The following is a 14,024-nucleotide window of genomic DNA, read 5'->3' as shown; positions in this document are numbered from 1 at the left end:
CACAAATATAAAATATTCAACGTTAAAAAATGGAATTAAATATTATATTCCCAGAAAATACAGGTCGGAATATTAAACATTTACGGAAAGTTCATGAAACTCGGAAGTAGGTCACAGCAGCTGAGATCTTTTGGGAAATTATCTTTATATGTATTTATTTATTTATTTGATTTAAAAATGATTCGGTGTGTTACCAGAGAATTCAATTATAATGTATTTATTTAATTTGTAAATCCATATTTGTGATTAAAATGGGACATTTGGTCAGAAACGTTAATATTGTCCCCTCCTTGAGCCGTCACCTTATCGTGGTGGGGTGGTTTGTGTGTCCCGGTGATCCTAGGAACTAAGATGACTGGGGTTTTAGGCCCCTGGCAGGGGGACCCATGGCAAGCAGGTCCTAGGTGAGGGACCAGACAAAGCACAGCTGAAAGACCCCTGATGATGAGTAAATTGATGTAATCACTTTTTCCCTTGCCCGGATGCGGGTCACCGGGGCTCCCCACTGGAGCCAGGCCTCGAAGGCGAGCGAGGGAGGGGGGACCATAGGGGTCGGGTGCAGTGTGTCCATAACGAACACCATGTTCAAGCATAAGGGTGTCCACGTGTGCACTTTGCGGCCGCATGTCTTGGACACTCGGGTGAAGAGAGGGGCGGAGCTGTCAACTGATCACCACCTGGTGGCGAGTTGGCTCCCATGGTGGGGGAAGATGCCGGTCCGACCTGGCGGGCCCAAACGTATTGTGAGGGTCTGTTGGGAACGTCTGGCAGAATCCCCTGTCAGAAGGAGTTTCAACTCCCACCTCCGACAGAACTTCGCTCACGTTCCGGGGGAGGCGGGGGACATCGAGTCCGAGTGGACCGTGTTACACGCCTCCATTGCCGAGGCGGCCGACCGGAGCGGTGGCCGTATGGTGGTCGGTGGCTGTCGTGGTGGAAACCCCTGAACCCGTTGGTGGACACCAGCGGTGAGGGATGACGTCAAGCTGAAGCCTTTTTGGCCTGTGGGACTCCTGAGGGAGCTGATGGGTACCGGCTGGCCAAGCGGAATGCAGCTTTGGTGGTCACTGAAGCAAAAACTCGGGCATGGGAGGAGTTCGGTGAGGCCACGGAGAAAGACTTCTGGACGGCTTCAAGGAAACTCTGGTCCACCATCCGGCGTCTCAGGAGGGGGAAGCAGTGCCCCATCAACACTGTGTATAGTGGGGATGGGGCGCTGCCGACCTGGACTCGAGACGTTGTGAGCCGGTGGGGAGAATACTTCGAAGACCTCCTCAATGCCACCGACACGCCTTCCCATGAGGAAGCAGAGTCTGGGTTCTCTGAGGCGGGCTCTCCTATTTCTGGGGTTGAGGTCACCAAGGTGGTTAAAAAGCTCTTCGGTGGCAAGGCCCCGGGGGTGGATGAGATTCGCCCGGATTTCCTAAAGGCTCTGGATGTTGTGGGGCTGCCCTGGTTGACACGCCTCTGAAACATCGCGTGGACATCGGGGACAGTGCCTCTGGCAGACTGGGGTGGTGGTCCCCCCTTTTTAAGAAGGGGGACTGGAGGGTGTGTTCCAACTATAGGGGGATCACACTCCTCAGCCTCCCTGGTAAGGTCTATTCACGGGTGCTGGAGAGGAGGGTCCGTCGGGAAGTCGAATCTCAGATCCAGGAGGAGCAGTGTGGTTTTCGTCCTGGCCGTGGAACAGTGGACCGGCTCTACACCCGCGGCAGGATCCCCGAGGGTGCACGCCCAACCAGTCTACATGTGTTTTGTGGACTTGGAGAAGGCGTTCGACCGGGTCCCTCGGGGTGTCCTGTGGGGGGGTGCTTCGGGAGTATGGGGTACCGAACCCCCTGATACGGGCTGTTCGGTCCCTGTACGACCAGAGTCAGAGTTTGCCGCATATCTGGAGGTAAGTCGGACTCGTTCCCGGTGAGGGTTGGACTCCGCCAAGGCTGCCCTTAGTCACCGATTCTGTTCATAACCTTTTATGGACAGAATCTCTAAGCGCAGCCGAGGCGTAGAGGGGGTCCGGTTTGGTGGCCTCAGTATTGCATCTCTGCTTTTTGCAGATGATGTGGTTCTGCTGGCTTCATCAAGCCGTGACCGCCAACTCTCAGTGGAGCAGTTCGCAGCCGAGTGTGAAGCGGCTGGGATGAGAATCGGCACCTCCAAATCTGAGACCGAGTGAGGGAAGAATGGAACGGGAGATCGACAGGCGGATCGGTGCAGCGTTTGCAGTGATGCAGACTTTGTATCGGTCCGTTGTGGTAAAGCTCTCAATTTACCAGTTGATCTACGTTCCTCCCCTCACCTATGGTCACGAGCTGCGGGTCGTGACCGAAAGAACGAGATCCCGGATACAAGCGGCCGAAATGAGTTTCCGCCGCAGGGTGTCCGGGGTCTCCCTTAGAGATAGGGCGAGAAGCTCGGTCATCCGGTAGGATCTCAGAGTAGAGCCGCTGTTCCTCCCCATCGAGGAGCCAGATGAGGTGGCTGGGGCATCTGATTCGGATGTCTACCGGACGCCTCCCCGGTGTGGAGTTTGCATGTTCTTCCCGTGCCTGAGTGGTTTTCTCTGGGCACTCCGGGTTCTTCCCACATCCCAAAACCATGCATGGTAGCTTCATTGACGGCTCTAAATTGGCCGTAGGTGTGAATGTGAGTGCGAATGGTTGTTTTTTTCTATGTGCCCCGCGATTGGCCGGCAACCGGTTCAGGGCGTATCCCGCCTCTCGCCCGAAGATAGCTGGGATAGGCTCCAGCACGCCCGCGACCCGCGTGAGGAGAAGCGGCTCAGAAAATGGCTGGATGAATCAAACTTCAACTTTATTTTGATTACGCTCACCAGTAACATGTTTGGCCACTTGGGGGCAGCAGAGGAACGTCAGAGAGAATTTTTAGTTGGAGCTGAAAAGGCCAAAATAGAGCTCAAAGGAATTAGTCAGCAATGTCATATTACACGTTGTCTTTTAATTGTCGACCCCCCCCCCCCCCCCCCCCCCCCCCTCGACAAACATGGGAAGATTCATTTTGAACACTGAAATGACTCAAGCCTGAAGGTCCCGGGTGTCGGTTGCACTCGGGGAAGGCCGCTTATGGGTTATTTCTGGCAGGGTGGCTGCTGCGGGTGCCTCTATTTGGACATGGAGGTGGTTTGGTGTGAGCTCAAGGGGGCAATGCTTTGGGGGCTGACGTCACAACTGTAGTTTGGGACCCTGCGACACACACGCGCACACGCGCAGCACCCAGCTTGAGTGACAGGGGAGGGAGCGCTGAGGAATCAGCGAGCGCGTCAAGTCAGCAACAGGAGGGGAAAAGGGTGAAGAGTCCAACAGGCAGCAAAGGAAGGTAAACTGACTCTTATTTCCATTTGCAGCGGAACCTCGGTTTACAAACGACCCGGTTTCCGAACGATTCGGTGTATGAACTTTTTTTTTGGAAGAACGATCTCAGGTGACAAACTATTTTCAGTGTACGAACAGTCTTGGCGCGGAAGACTCCGAACTTTGTGTTTTTTCTTGAGCCGCGTAAACATCCTTGACGCCACACTTCCGGTATCTTTGTTTTTTGCCTAAAATGGCCGCCACCTTCCACGTCCATCCATCCAGCCGTCCATTTTCTTTAGCGCTTCTCCTCACGCGGGTCGCGCCGGAGCCCATCCCAGCTATCTTCGGGCGAGAGGCGGGGTACGCCCTGAACCGGTTGCCGGCCAATCAATCAAACGACCATTGGCACTCACATTCCCACCTACGGGCAATTTAGAGTCTTCAATCAAGCTAGCGTGCATGTTTTTGGGACGTGGGAGGAAAGCGGAGTGCCCGGAGAAAAGCCACGCGGGCACGGGGAGAACATGCAAACGCTAAACATGCCAGGCCGGATTTGAACCTCCAACCTCAGAACTGCGAGGCGGATGTGCTAACCAGTCGCCCACCGTGCCGCCCCGCCTTCCACGATGCGGCACAAAAGCCGCACTGCATTGTGGGAGGCGGCAGCGCCCGAAAAGGTTAAGGCGACGCACGGTGATTTGCTAGCGAGCCCACTGCTATGTCATCATCACAAATGGTGTTTTCAGCGATTTCTTTTTAAGCACACGTTCAAAATAAGATCATTATAAAGTCGTCGTGCGGCTGTAACGGATGAGTTGCTTTTCCATTCATTTCCTGACGGAATAAATCGAATTCGTAACCTGAGGTTCCACCATACATCTATTTTAATTGCTAAATGTGTACGAACACAACGATTAGGATTAGGAGTAATGTATAATAATCAAAATCATAATAATAGGAATGTTACATTGTAGCTGTAGCGGGTACACGTACTCTCGCGTATGTGCCTCGTGCGTAGCAATACGACGCTGAGATAAGCCAAGCGATGCGAGTTTTTATTTCGGAGCTTTGAAAAAAGTGAAGAACATGAGCTTTTCTTTTTAAGATTTCAAAATGAAGTGATCGACTGAAAGAAATGCTGCGATTGAAGCACGCTAGTTAGCCATTAGCAGGGCAACTTTTGTCGGGCCTTCTCGACAACTTGGAAACGTTACAAATCCCATTTACATAACAAATGATCGAGGCCTCCTGCCAAGCGGAATTGCACACAATCCAAGCACGGTCGCCGTCGGTTGGCTAAGTTGAAAAGTTTAGTGTCTCGAGCATAGGTGTCAAACTCAAGGCCCGGGGGCCAGATGCGGCCCGCCACGTCACTTGATGTGGCCCGCCAAAGCAAATCGTGCTCGTCAACTTCAACTCGTCAATTTTTGCTCAAATCTGTACCCAAATCCCAAATTGTCATAATAATCAACAATGATGTTGAGCTATTGCATTTTTCTGTTACCCAAGCCTTCTTGTACACTAACTTAACCAATACTTGAACAAACTATGATCCTTGTCTTCTGATTTCAAAACAACTCAATTTGTTGTGTAATGGTAATATGATTTGGTGATTCAACATGTATACGGTTCCCTCTGAGGGTAATCATAACTACAATGCGGCCCGAGACAAAATGGAGTTCGACACCCCTGGTCTGGAGTGTCCATTTCAAGTTAGCTACATTTAGAACAAAGTTCGACACCATCGAGGAAAAGTCTGCCTTAAAGGTCAGCTAAACAGAGAAAGCTCATTTTAGCATTTCATCCGCTGTACAACAATTAGATTTATAAAAAAAACAAAACAAAAACCCAATTATTTGTGTACAGTGTTAAGTGAGCAACATTTAACACGCATTCAGATGTGTCTTACAGTTTAGCTTACCGATAGATGATCAAACATGAAATAAGCTTCATGTCGCTCATGTTTTTAATTGAGAAGAAAATAAAGCATTAGCGGGGGCACGGTGCGCGACTGGTTAGCACGGCTGCCTCCCAGTCGGGAGGTTGCCGGTTCAAATCCCGGCCCGGCCCGTGTGGAGTTTGCACGTTCTCCCCGTGCCGGCGTGGCTTTTCTCCGGGCACTCCGCTTTCCTCCCGCATCCCAAAAACATGCGCGGTAGGTTGATTGAAAACTTTTAAGTGTGAATGGTTGTTTGTTTCTATGTGCCCTGCGATTGGCTGACGACCGGTTCAGCGTGCACCCCGCCTCTCGCCCCAGACTTGGCCGGCACGGGCTCCGGCACGCCCGCAACCCGCGTGAGGAGAAGCGGTTCGGAGGATGAATGGATGAATTATGAGGCAAAATTGCGAGCGGTCCGGGACCCCGAAAAAAGTGCGACTGTGTGACTGAGCTTTACGTGGCTAACGTGCGAAAAGTGTCTCCGATGCGACTCAGCGAGATCGGCCGACTTGGGACTCGCTTGACTCGTTTGAACTGGCTTCCTTTTTGTCACAGCAACTCGAAGGGTGAGACTCGAGACTTACGACTGTTAGCCTCGTAGCAGAATTGGCATTTTTGAAGGTTTTGCAAATTCAACAGCGGAAGAGTCGAGTTGCCTCGAATCGACCTTTGTGGGTGAGCAGGACCTGGATGACTGACAAGCTACACAGACGGAGCGAACAAAAGCTTGCTGGTATTTTTTTCGTTGATATTGTGGCAGTGAGTTAAAAATCGCACGCGCAATGCAACTCCTTTGCAAACGAGCATTAAGAGCTAGAAAGATAGCCATTCAATCAATTCTTTTTGGTTCCATCCAAGCGTAATGGCTGACGTAAACAAACACTTTCCGATGATATCGGCACAAACGTGAACGGGATCGCCTCCGCTCCGATGTAGCTGGCGCCCCGTCAGTTCATGAGCTGCCCAGTGCCCGTCGAGCGTGGCGTCACTCGAAATAGCTCGGCTCAGAGGGCCCGCATGTGGACGCGACGGCGGGGGCGACACGCCGCCGCAGTGCGGCGGCTGTCGGCCGTGTCATTTTGGGTTTCGGGTCACAACGGCGCGCTGAGCGAGCGGTCAGCTGCCGCGGCACGCAAATATCCGGGCCGAGGCCGGAGCGGGGCGGGGCGCGGCCGACGCCGTTTGAGCGAAGCGGTGACCCGAATGATTCTTTCACACACACAAACCCTGCACAATTTCACACAGTAACCGTGGTGTGATAATAAGTTGGAAAATGTGCGCAGCAACACAGGCAAAGGCGCTTTTGGGCAACTCCAGGACACCGTACAGAGCATAAACAACAACATAGATATAAAAGGGGAAAAGTCCGTAAAAATGGACGGGAATACTGGACTGTACTTAGAAAATTCAACCACCACCAACCCATTTTTTTTGTTAGATTAAGTTCTAATCTCATGCATGCTCATCATAAAAAAAAAAGAGACAGAATTCAAGTTTAAGAAAAAGTCTTCCTTTGACAATGTCACAAAATGAAGGGGTTGTTTTTTTTTTGAAAGAAAAAGGTGTCATTTTGAAAGAATGCATTCACATTTTAGGAAAAAACTCTACGACAGGAAATTATATTTTAAAAACGCCATTCTTTTTGGATAATAAATAGATATTTTATTTATAAGGTCATAATCACAAGGTCGTACATAATTGTAGCGTACATTGTAATTGTAAAGTTCATCTTACTTCTATTTGATTTGGCTATTCATAGTTACAGTTTGGTTACAGATACTTCGTGACAGTCACGTAGTTGCAGTTAGGGTGCCGTTACAGTGCAAAGTGACTCCGGAATAAAGTTCAGCTGTTCTAGTAGGCCTTTCCTGCGAATGTTTTGCTTACTTTTACGTTGCTTTTGTCACTTAGCTACAGTTGCAATTGAATGAGTTACTTAGTTGCAGTTACAGTGCCGAGAGAGTGAAAAGTGAAAAGTGACTCTCATTAACGTCCAAAATAAAGTTCGGCTGTTCTACAAGGCTTTGATGGTGTGGTGACCAGTCCAGGGTCCAGTCCATTCATATTAAGAATGAAGCGTTCTCGTTTTGTTTGGGTTTTTTCTCATAAAATTGCTATTGCTTATCTGGACAGATGAGTGTAGTTTTTTTGCTGACGCAGCATGTTCTTCCATGTTTGTAGGTGCCGCGTGTTGTGTCCAAAACGTCTGAAAAAGAAGGAAGAAAGAAAGAAAGAAAGAAAGAGAAAGAAAGACTGGTTGGTTGCGCATAAGCCCAAAAGCCCTTCTTCTCGTTAGCGAACGACAGGAAGCGAGATGGCCCCCAAGAAGAAGGCGCCGCGCCTGAAAAAAGCTTCTCCCGACGCCCTCGCCGAGGTGGCGGCGGAGGCCGAGCCGCCCGCCCTGAAGGTGGAGCGTCGCGGCGACGGCGTGGTGGTGGTGGTGGTGGAGAGCGCCGCCAAGAAGATCGAGCAGATGGCGGCGTTGGACGTCGCCCGGCTGGGCGGCCTCAACCTCGAGCCCGGAGAGCGCGGCCTGGGCCTGGGCAGCGAGCTGACGCGCCCGCAGCACGGCAACGCCACGCTGGAGGAGCTCAGCAAGATGCGGCAGGAGAAGTACTCGACCGCACGCTCGACTTTAGTACAAGGGACGACAAGAAGAACGCAGCCACGGCCTGACTCGCGAGTTCGGAAATCCGAAATCATCTTTCTCCATTGAAATGAATGGAAAGGCCGCTCCTTCGTACAGTCTAATATGAATCATTGTAACATTGTCAGAATAAGGTCCGATTTGTTTCAAGTTAAAAAAACAACAACAACCTTTTCCCCCTAGATAACGCATTTATATTAGGACAAAGTTATATTTCTAGCTAGTTGAAATGTTAGAAGGAGAAAGTCCAATTTACTACAAGACAAATGTTTTGGGGGAGGGGGGTTAAACAATGCTAATATTCAAAAGTTGTCATATTACGCCGTCTTATTTTGACGGGAATCCAGTTGGGATTTTCAGGAAAGAAGGTCTGTCCTATTTTTTGGGCTGACGCCGGCGTTCCTCGTCAGGTTCCTGACCGATCTGGAGCTGGGCTGCAAGACCAAGTCCTTCGACGTCCACAAGCTGGTCATCTCGTCCGTCAGCCGCTACTTCCGGGAGATCCTGGCCAAAGATCCCGACGTGAAGCGCCTGGAGCTGCCCTCGCTCTCGCCTCTCGGTAAGACGGAAGCCGCCACCGTTTTTCAAAATTTTCCTCCATTTGGGCGTGTCTCGCTTGTGCAGGCAAACCATTCAGGGACCTTTGGAGGCGTCGAGACCAAAAGTCGCAATTTTACGACAATATCTTTCCATTATCCTCACATGATAGCAACTGGGTTTTTTTTTTTCCGAGTGACTATTCTTGTAATATCATGACTGTTTTTGGTTGAACATTTTAAATGTAATTCTTAGATTACCAAGACTTTTTCAAGACAAACAAATCCAACTCCATTCTCATCATCGTTGCGCCTTTGTTCTCCAAAAATGTCATTTTAAGACAGAACGATGACGTTTTTCTCAGAAGATGAAGGTTTTTGTCTTGAAAAAAAGATGACTTGAGAAAATAGAATATCATTTAGGATGATGATGACTTTTTGATTTGAGGAAAATAGAAAATGTCTTTATTCCTGATTTTAAAAAGCAACTTTACTGGCGTATTGTAACACCTAACCACGTCCGTAGGTTACTGTAACGAGAACTTTGGAGCTGAGGCACGCTGAATTTGCGGCAGGTGCGCGCTGACTCCCATTTCACGCGAGTTTGAATGCGATCGGTTCATTGTGAACACAGTCAATTACAATCAAGCAATTCCAAGAGGGTGTGCACACTTGCGCAACTGCATTATCTCCCTTGTTCATTTTTCGCTTCCCCTCTCGAAAAGGTTTCTTTTTGGTTTTTAATTGCATCGTAGTCGGACAAAAGTTTAGAAATGAGGGAAAAGGAAGGAGGGGTGTGTAGACTTTTCTTCCTACCCAGCGTTGACGGCGGTCGCCCGTGCGGTTGGCAGGGCTGGCCAACGTGATCACGTTCGCCTACCTGGGCCGCGTGCACATGTCGCTGTACACCATCGGCTGCACGGCGTCGGCGGCGGCGGCGCTGCGGATCCCGCAGCTGCTGGAGATGTGCGGCGACTTCCTGCTGGCCGAGCTCAACGCGCACACGTGCGTGTACGTGTGGAACATCGCCGCCGCCTACGGCCTGCTGCCCGTGTGCCACGCCGCCCGCCGATTCGTGCTGGACAACTTCGCGCGCTTCGCCGACACGCCGCTGTTCACGCAGCTGACGGCGGAGCAGATGTGCGCCTTCCTGGCCGACGACTCGCTGGGGCTGCCCTCCGAGCTCGACGCTTTCCAGGTGCGACGCGGACATTTTCCCACAAAAAGTCAGAACTGAGAATGAATAAGTTCGATTGTAACATTTTGACTTTATTGTCATAGGAGTCATTTGTCTATTTGTGCAGACAAAATACAATTCTCCTTTCATTTACACAAAATAGACTTCATCCTACAAGAAATATGACTATAGTTATACAATTATGACGTTATAGTAATATGACAAGATTCAAATCTAAATTGAACAACTTCTACATTTTTAGTCAAAAGACAACTTTTCTGGGAAATAACGCAACTTCATTGTGGAATGATGAGGGCTGAAATTTCTCCCCAAAATTGGACCGTCTCGGGAAAATCACACTTCTCATCAAATTGCAAAATGACTTCATTCTCAAACTATTTCAAGTTTGCGGATTTGCGTCAAAAAATACATTTATAGCTTTTTTTTTTATTTAAAAAAAAAAATCAGAACTCATATAGCTTTTTCCACACAAATTCGACTTTCTTCTTGAATATTAGCTGGATTTGAAAGAGAAAAAATAAAAAAAAAAAAACAACAAAAAACTGACTTGATTCTAAAAACATTTCGTTTTCTCCCTAAAGTTGTATCACAACAGAACACATATTTCTTGACTTCAAATTAGTTTTTTTGTTTTGTTTTGTTTTTTGCCTTGACTCGTCGTGTGCATCACCGCTTATTTTGTCTTCAAAATAAATCCAACAGTATTTTTGGAGCATTCCATTGATTCATTCTCCCGAGACGACAACTTTCAATGCGACGGGCACGAATTCCCCGCGGCTATTATTAATCAGGCGCGAGAGCAGCTGCCGCTTTGGCCTCCAACAGCTGAACATTGTCTTGTTTTGGGAGAGAGCGAAAGCAGTCGTGACTTTATGACCATCGAGTGCTATTCTGCATGAAGAATAGCACTAAAGCTATATAGCGCAGGGAAAAAAGCCGGAATTTGACAAGAACAAAATGGCGCAGTTTTGGGGAGACATCTTTTTGGACAACAGCCATAATCTCAGTATTTTTGACGCAAAGTGGGGGGGGGGGGGGAAATGGATGTCAAAAGTTTGCATCCATTTTTGCAGAGGAAAAAGTCGGAACCTTGACGAGAAAACAAAGTCAATATTCTGAGATTGAAGTTGAACGAGGATAAAGGCGGCGTCATTTCACAACAATCGAGTAGTACGTCGGTTGTCCAGATCACTGGCGGGAAATATTCCAATGTGAAAGTGTGAATTTCTGACGTGAGAGCATTTTTCTTTGGCCTTTTCCCAGCTGGCCACGAAGTGGCTGGACTCGGAGCCGTCGCGTCAGGCTCACGCCGCCGCGCTGCTGTCTCACGTGCGCCTGGAGAGCATCCCGCCGGGCGAGCTGGTGAGCCGGGTGCAGACGGTGCCCCGCATGATGCGGGACCCGCAGTGCCACCGCCTGCTGGTGGACGCCATGAACTACCACCTGCTGCCCCACCGGCAGAACGCGCTGCAGTCCGGCCGCACTCGGGTCCGGGGCAGCCGGCTCGCCCTGATCGCCGTCGGCGGGCGGCCGTCCCTCACCGAACGCGCCCTCAGCCGCGAGGTCGCGCCCGTCGAAACCATCCCGTTTCCGAACCCGCCCTGACCTTTAACCCCGCCCTGACCTTTAACCCCGCTCGGCGCGCAGGTGCTGTGGCGGGAGCCCCGCGAGGGAGGCGCCGCCTGGCGTCACCTGAGCCAGCTGCCGGCCAAGAGCTTCAACCAGTGCGTGGCGGTCATGGACGGCTTCCTGTACGTGGCCGGCGGCGAGGACCAGAACGACGCCCGCAACCAGGCCAAGCACGCCGTCGCCACACTCCGCAGGTCGACCGGCCGCCGCAAAACCTTCCGCTTGTCACGATCAGCCGAATTTGCACATTGCACGCAAAGAGCAGATTTCGTCAGGTGACCAACTTCGCGTTGTGCGCAGGTACGACCCTCGCTTCCACACGTGGCTCCACCTGGCCAACATGCGCCAGCGCCGCACGCACTTCTCGCTGGCGGCCAGCGGGGGGCGCCTGTTCGCCACGGGCGGCCGTAACGCCGAGGGCCTGCTGGCCACGGCGGAGAGCTACCTGCCCTCGGCCAATGCCTGGCAGATGCGCGCCCCCATGGAGGTGCCGCGCTGCTGCCACTCCAGCGCCACGCTGCCGTCGGGCGACATCCTGGTGACCGGCGGCTACGTCAACTGCGCCTACTCGCGCTCCGTGGCCTGCTACGGCGTCGAGGGCGACGCCTGGACCGAGAAGCCCGCCATGGAGACGCCCCGCGGCTGGCACTGCTCCGCCGCGCTGGGCGGCAAGGTGTACGTGGTGGGCGGCAGCCGGCTCGGGCCCGGCGGGGAGCGCGTGGACGTCCTGGCCGTGGAGGTGTTCTCCCCCGAGGGGGAGGGCGAGGGCGAGGGGGCGTGGAGCCGCGTCGCCCCGCTGCCCCTGGGGGTGAGCACGGCGGGCCTGTCGCCCCTGGGGCCCGACGAGCTGTGGCTACTCGGGGGCTGGAACGAGGCCGAGAAGCGCTACGAGGCCGCCGTCCAGACCTACGACCCGGCGACCGACAGCTGGGCCCGGGCGGAGGACCTGCCCGAGCCCACGGTGGGGGTGTCGTGCTGCGCGCTGGCTCTGCCGCCGCGCCACCCGCCGCGCCGCCAGCAGCACCGCAACACGCCGGCCCGCGACGAGGCCGGAAAGAACCGCGGCCGGGAGAGCAGCCCGCCGCCGGAAAGCGTCACGGCGTAGAGCGGACGTCTGCGCGGGACACGTGGTCCGGCATCTCCTCTCTACGTCGTCGTACGAGCGCCAGACAAAAAGTCAAAGTCAGCACAATTTCATTCAGCCTACGAAGAAATGGTCACGGTTTGTAGTTCGAATCCTTGTTTGACGGTTTGTCCCTCAGCAGCAGAGAGCTGTGTTTGAATTTCTTGCTCTGGAAATGGACCCCCAGTTGCACAATGTGTTTGGGGAAGTCGCCAAAATAGGCTACGGCGCAGTCCAAACGGGAGTGTCCAGGCCCAAAGGCCGAGAACGAGAGCCTGCTTTGAGTGACGACCATCTTGGGCACTTTATCCTGGGACGAGCGCGAGGCTCTCGATCCTGGACACCCACTTTTGACTGCGCTGTAGCCTATTGTGGCTTGCCAAAACACATTTTGCTACCTCTTCAAAATGTTTAGCCACGATTCTCCTTCCGAAGCAGGAAATTCTGCTTCGGACGGACATCGACAATGACCTCATTTCCAAAATGGCTGACAGGAAGAGTACAGGCTTAAAACGTCCTTCAAACAAGTACAGCATTTCAACTATGAACAGTGAACATTTCTGGAAAAAAAATGTTCAATTGTTAGCAGGTTAAATGAAATTGGGCTCATTACTTTTTCACTCCCCCTCACCGTCCGTAATCGGCGCGGAAAAGCAAAAGAATTGCGCAATTAGGGAATGGTAACGTTTCATTTCATCTCACCAGACAAAGTATCTCACATGTGAGACACTTTTAACGATGAATAAAATCCGTAGAGCTTGCGGGTTCCGGGGGACTGAAAATGTTAGCAATCGTATTTTGGGGAACGAAACTCCCGAAAGTGAAGCGAGGATGACGAAGGACAAAACGGGAAGAAGATCTGTTAGCATTTGGAATGTTTCGTTGTCGTCTGTGAGGGGAAACGAGCCGCAAAACACGCAAGGAGCCAGTTTGTGTGTTGTTGTCATCACAGCAGATTACATTTGAAAGGAAAAAGGTCAGGTCGTAATAGAGGAAGAATTAAGTCATGCCAAAAAGAAAACGATCCCAAAAATCATCTCAACTACAGTGAATCCGCGAGACTCCAACATGTTAAGAGCAAAAAAGCAAACACCGAACACGGGGTTAACGGTCGCCTTGTATCCGAAGACTCGGCCGTCGTGTTTTGGGGGTTTCACGGAATAAAAGCCAAAGTGAACAAAAACCTGCCTTTTTTTTGGTTTTGTTTTGTTTTGAATGCTCACTCAAGCATGCTGGGAAATGAAGTTCAAAAGGATTCATTCCAGCCAGACGCCTGCTGGCCCGCTCGCCAACTCACAACCTCGGCTGCGACAGACACGATGTCACCGACAACGAGGAGAACTTGACTTGTGGGCTTCAAAAGAAACAAATGTCAGACTTAAGTCACTGTTGGTTGCGATACGCTTATTTCCAAAATCATTCGTTTTCAGCAAATGCATCCAAAAACCCCTTTTCTTTTTTTTTTTTTTACATTTTAGACTGACTAATAGCATAAAAATAACAGACCCCGTTGCAGTTTTGATTTGTGAAGAATATGAAATACGACCAAATTTGTGCCCAGATTTCCGCAAGAGAGCAAAAACTTATCAAATGTAACTTTCCTTAATGACAATTTTCTTACTCAAAACAACTGAA

General features: G+C 51.1%; 1 protein-coding gene across 2 annotated transcripts; it reads left to right on the top strand.

Annotated features, from left to right (window-relative positions):
* Positions 1-3,160: 3,160 nt before the first annotated feature.
* klhl43 (kelch-like family member 43) lies at positions 3,161-13,572 on the top strand. 2 transcript variants are annotated; one of them, XM_061760357.1, is made up of 7 exons: positions 3,161-3,339; positions 7,438-7,869; positions 8,314-8,462; positions 9,291-9,637; positions 10,901-11,200; positions 11,285-11,460; positions 11,567-13,572. In XM_061760357.1, the coding sequence occupies exons 2-7, from the start codon at positions 7,571-7,573 to the stop codon at positions 12,369-12,371; spliced, it is 2,076 nt and encodes a 691-aa protein (XP_061616341.1). In that variant the 5' UTR covers positions 3,161-3,339; positions 7,438-7,570; the 3' UTR covers positions 12,372-13,572. The 2 variants fall into 2 exon arrangements, with proteins under 2 accessions (XP_061616341.1, XP_061616342.1); XM_061760358.1 differs by lacking the exon at positions 3,161-3,339 and having other exon boundaries at positions 7,729-8,037.
* Positions 13,573-14,024: the final 452 nt, after the last annotated feature.

Source organism: Phyllopteryx taeniolatus, chromosome 21 (genome assembly GCF_024500385.1).
Source record: "Phyllopteryx taeniolatus isolate TA_2022b chromosome 21, UOR_Ptae_1.2, whole genome shotgun sequence".
NCBI classification, from domain to species: Eukaryota; Metazoa; Chordata; class Actinopteri; order Syngnathiformes; family Syngnathidae; genus Phyllopteryx; species Phyllopteryx taeniolatus.
Note: the sequence above shows the minus strand (reverse complement) of the source record. Positions and strands in the feature narration are given on the sequence as shown.

What these genes read in the sequence shown, in the direction of transcription:
- klhl43 (XM_061760357.1), top strand. Translation starts at nt 7,571, where the DNA reads ATGGCCCCCAAGAAGAAGGCGCCGCGCCTGAAAAAAGCTTCTCCCGAC. An exon ending in AGCAAGATGCGGCAGGAGAA is followed by an intron (nt 7,870 to 8,313) that starts GTACTCGACCGC and finishes GTTCCTCGTCAG; the next exon opens with GTTCCTGACCGATCTGGAGC. An exon ending in CCGAGCTCGACGCTTTCCAG is followed by an intron (nt 9,638 to 10,900) that starts GTGCGACGCGGA and finishes GCCTTTTCCCAG; the next exon opens with CTGGCCACGAAGTGGCTGGA.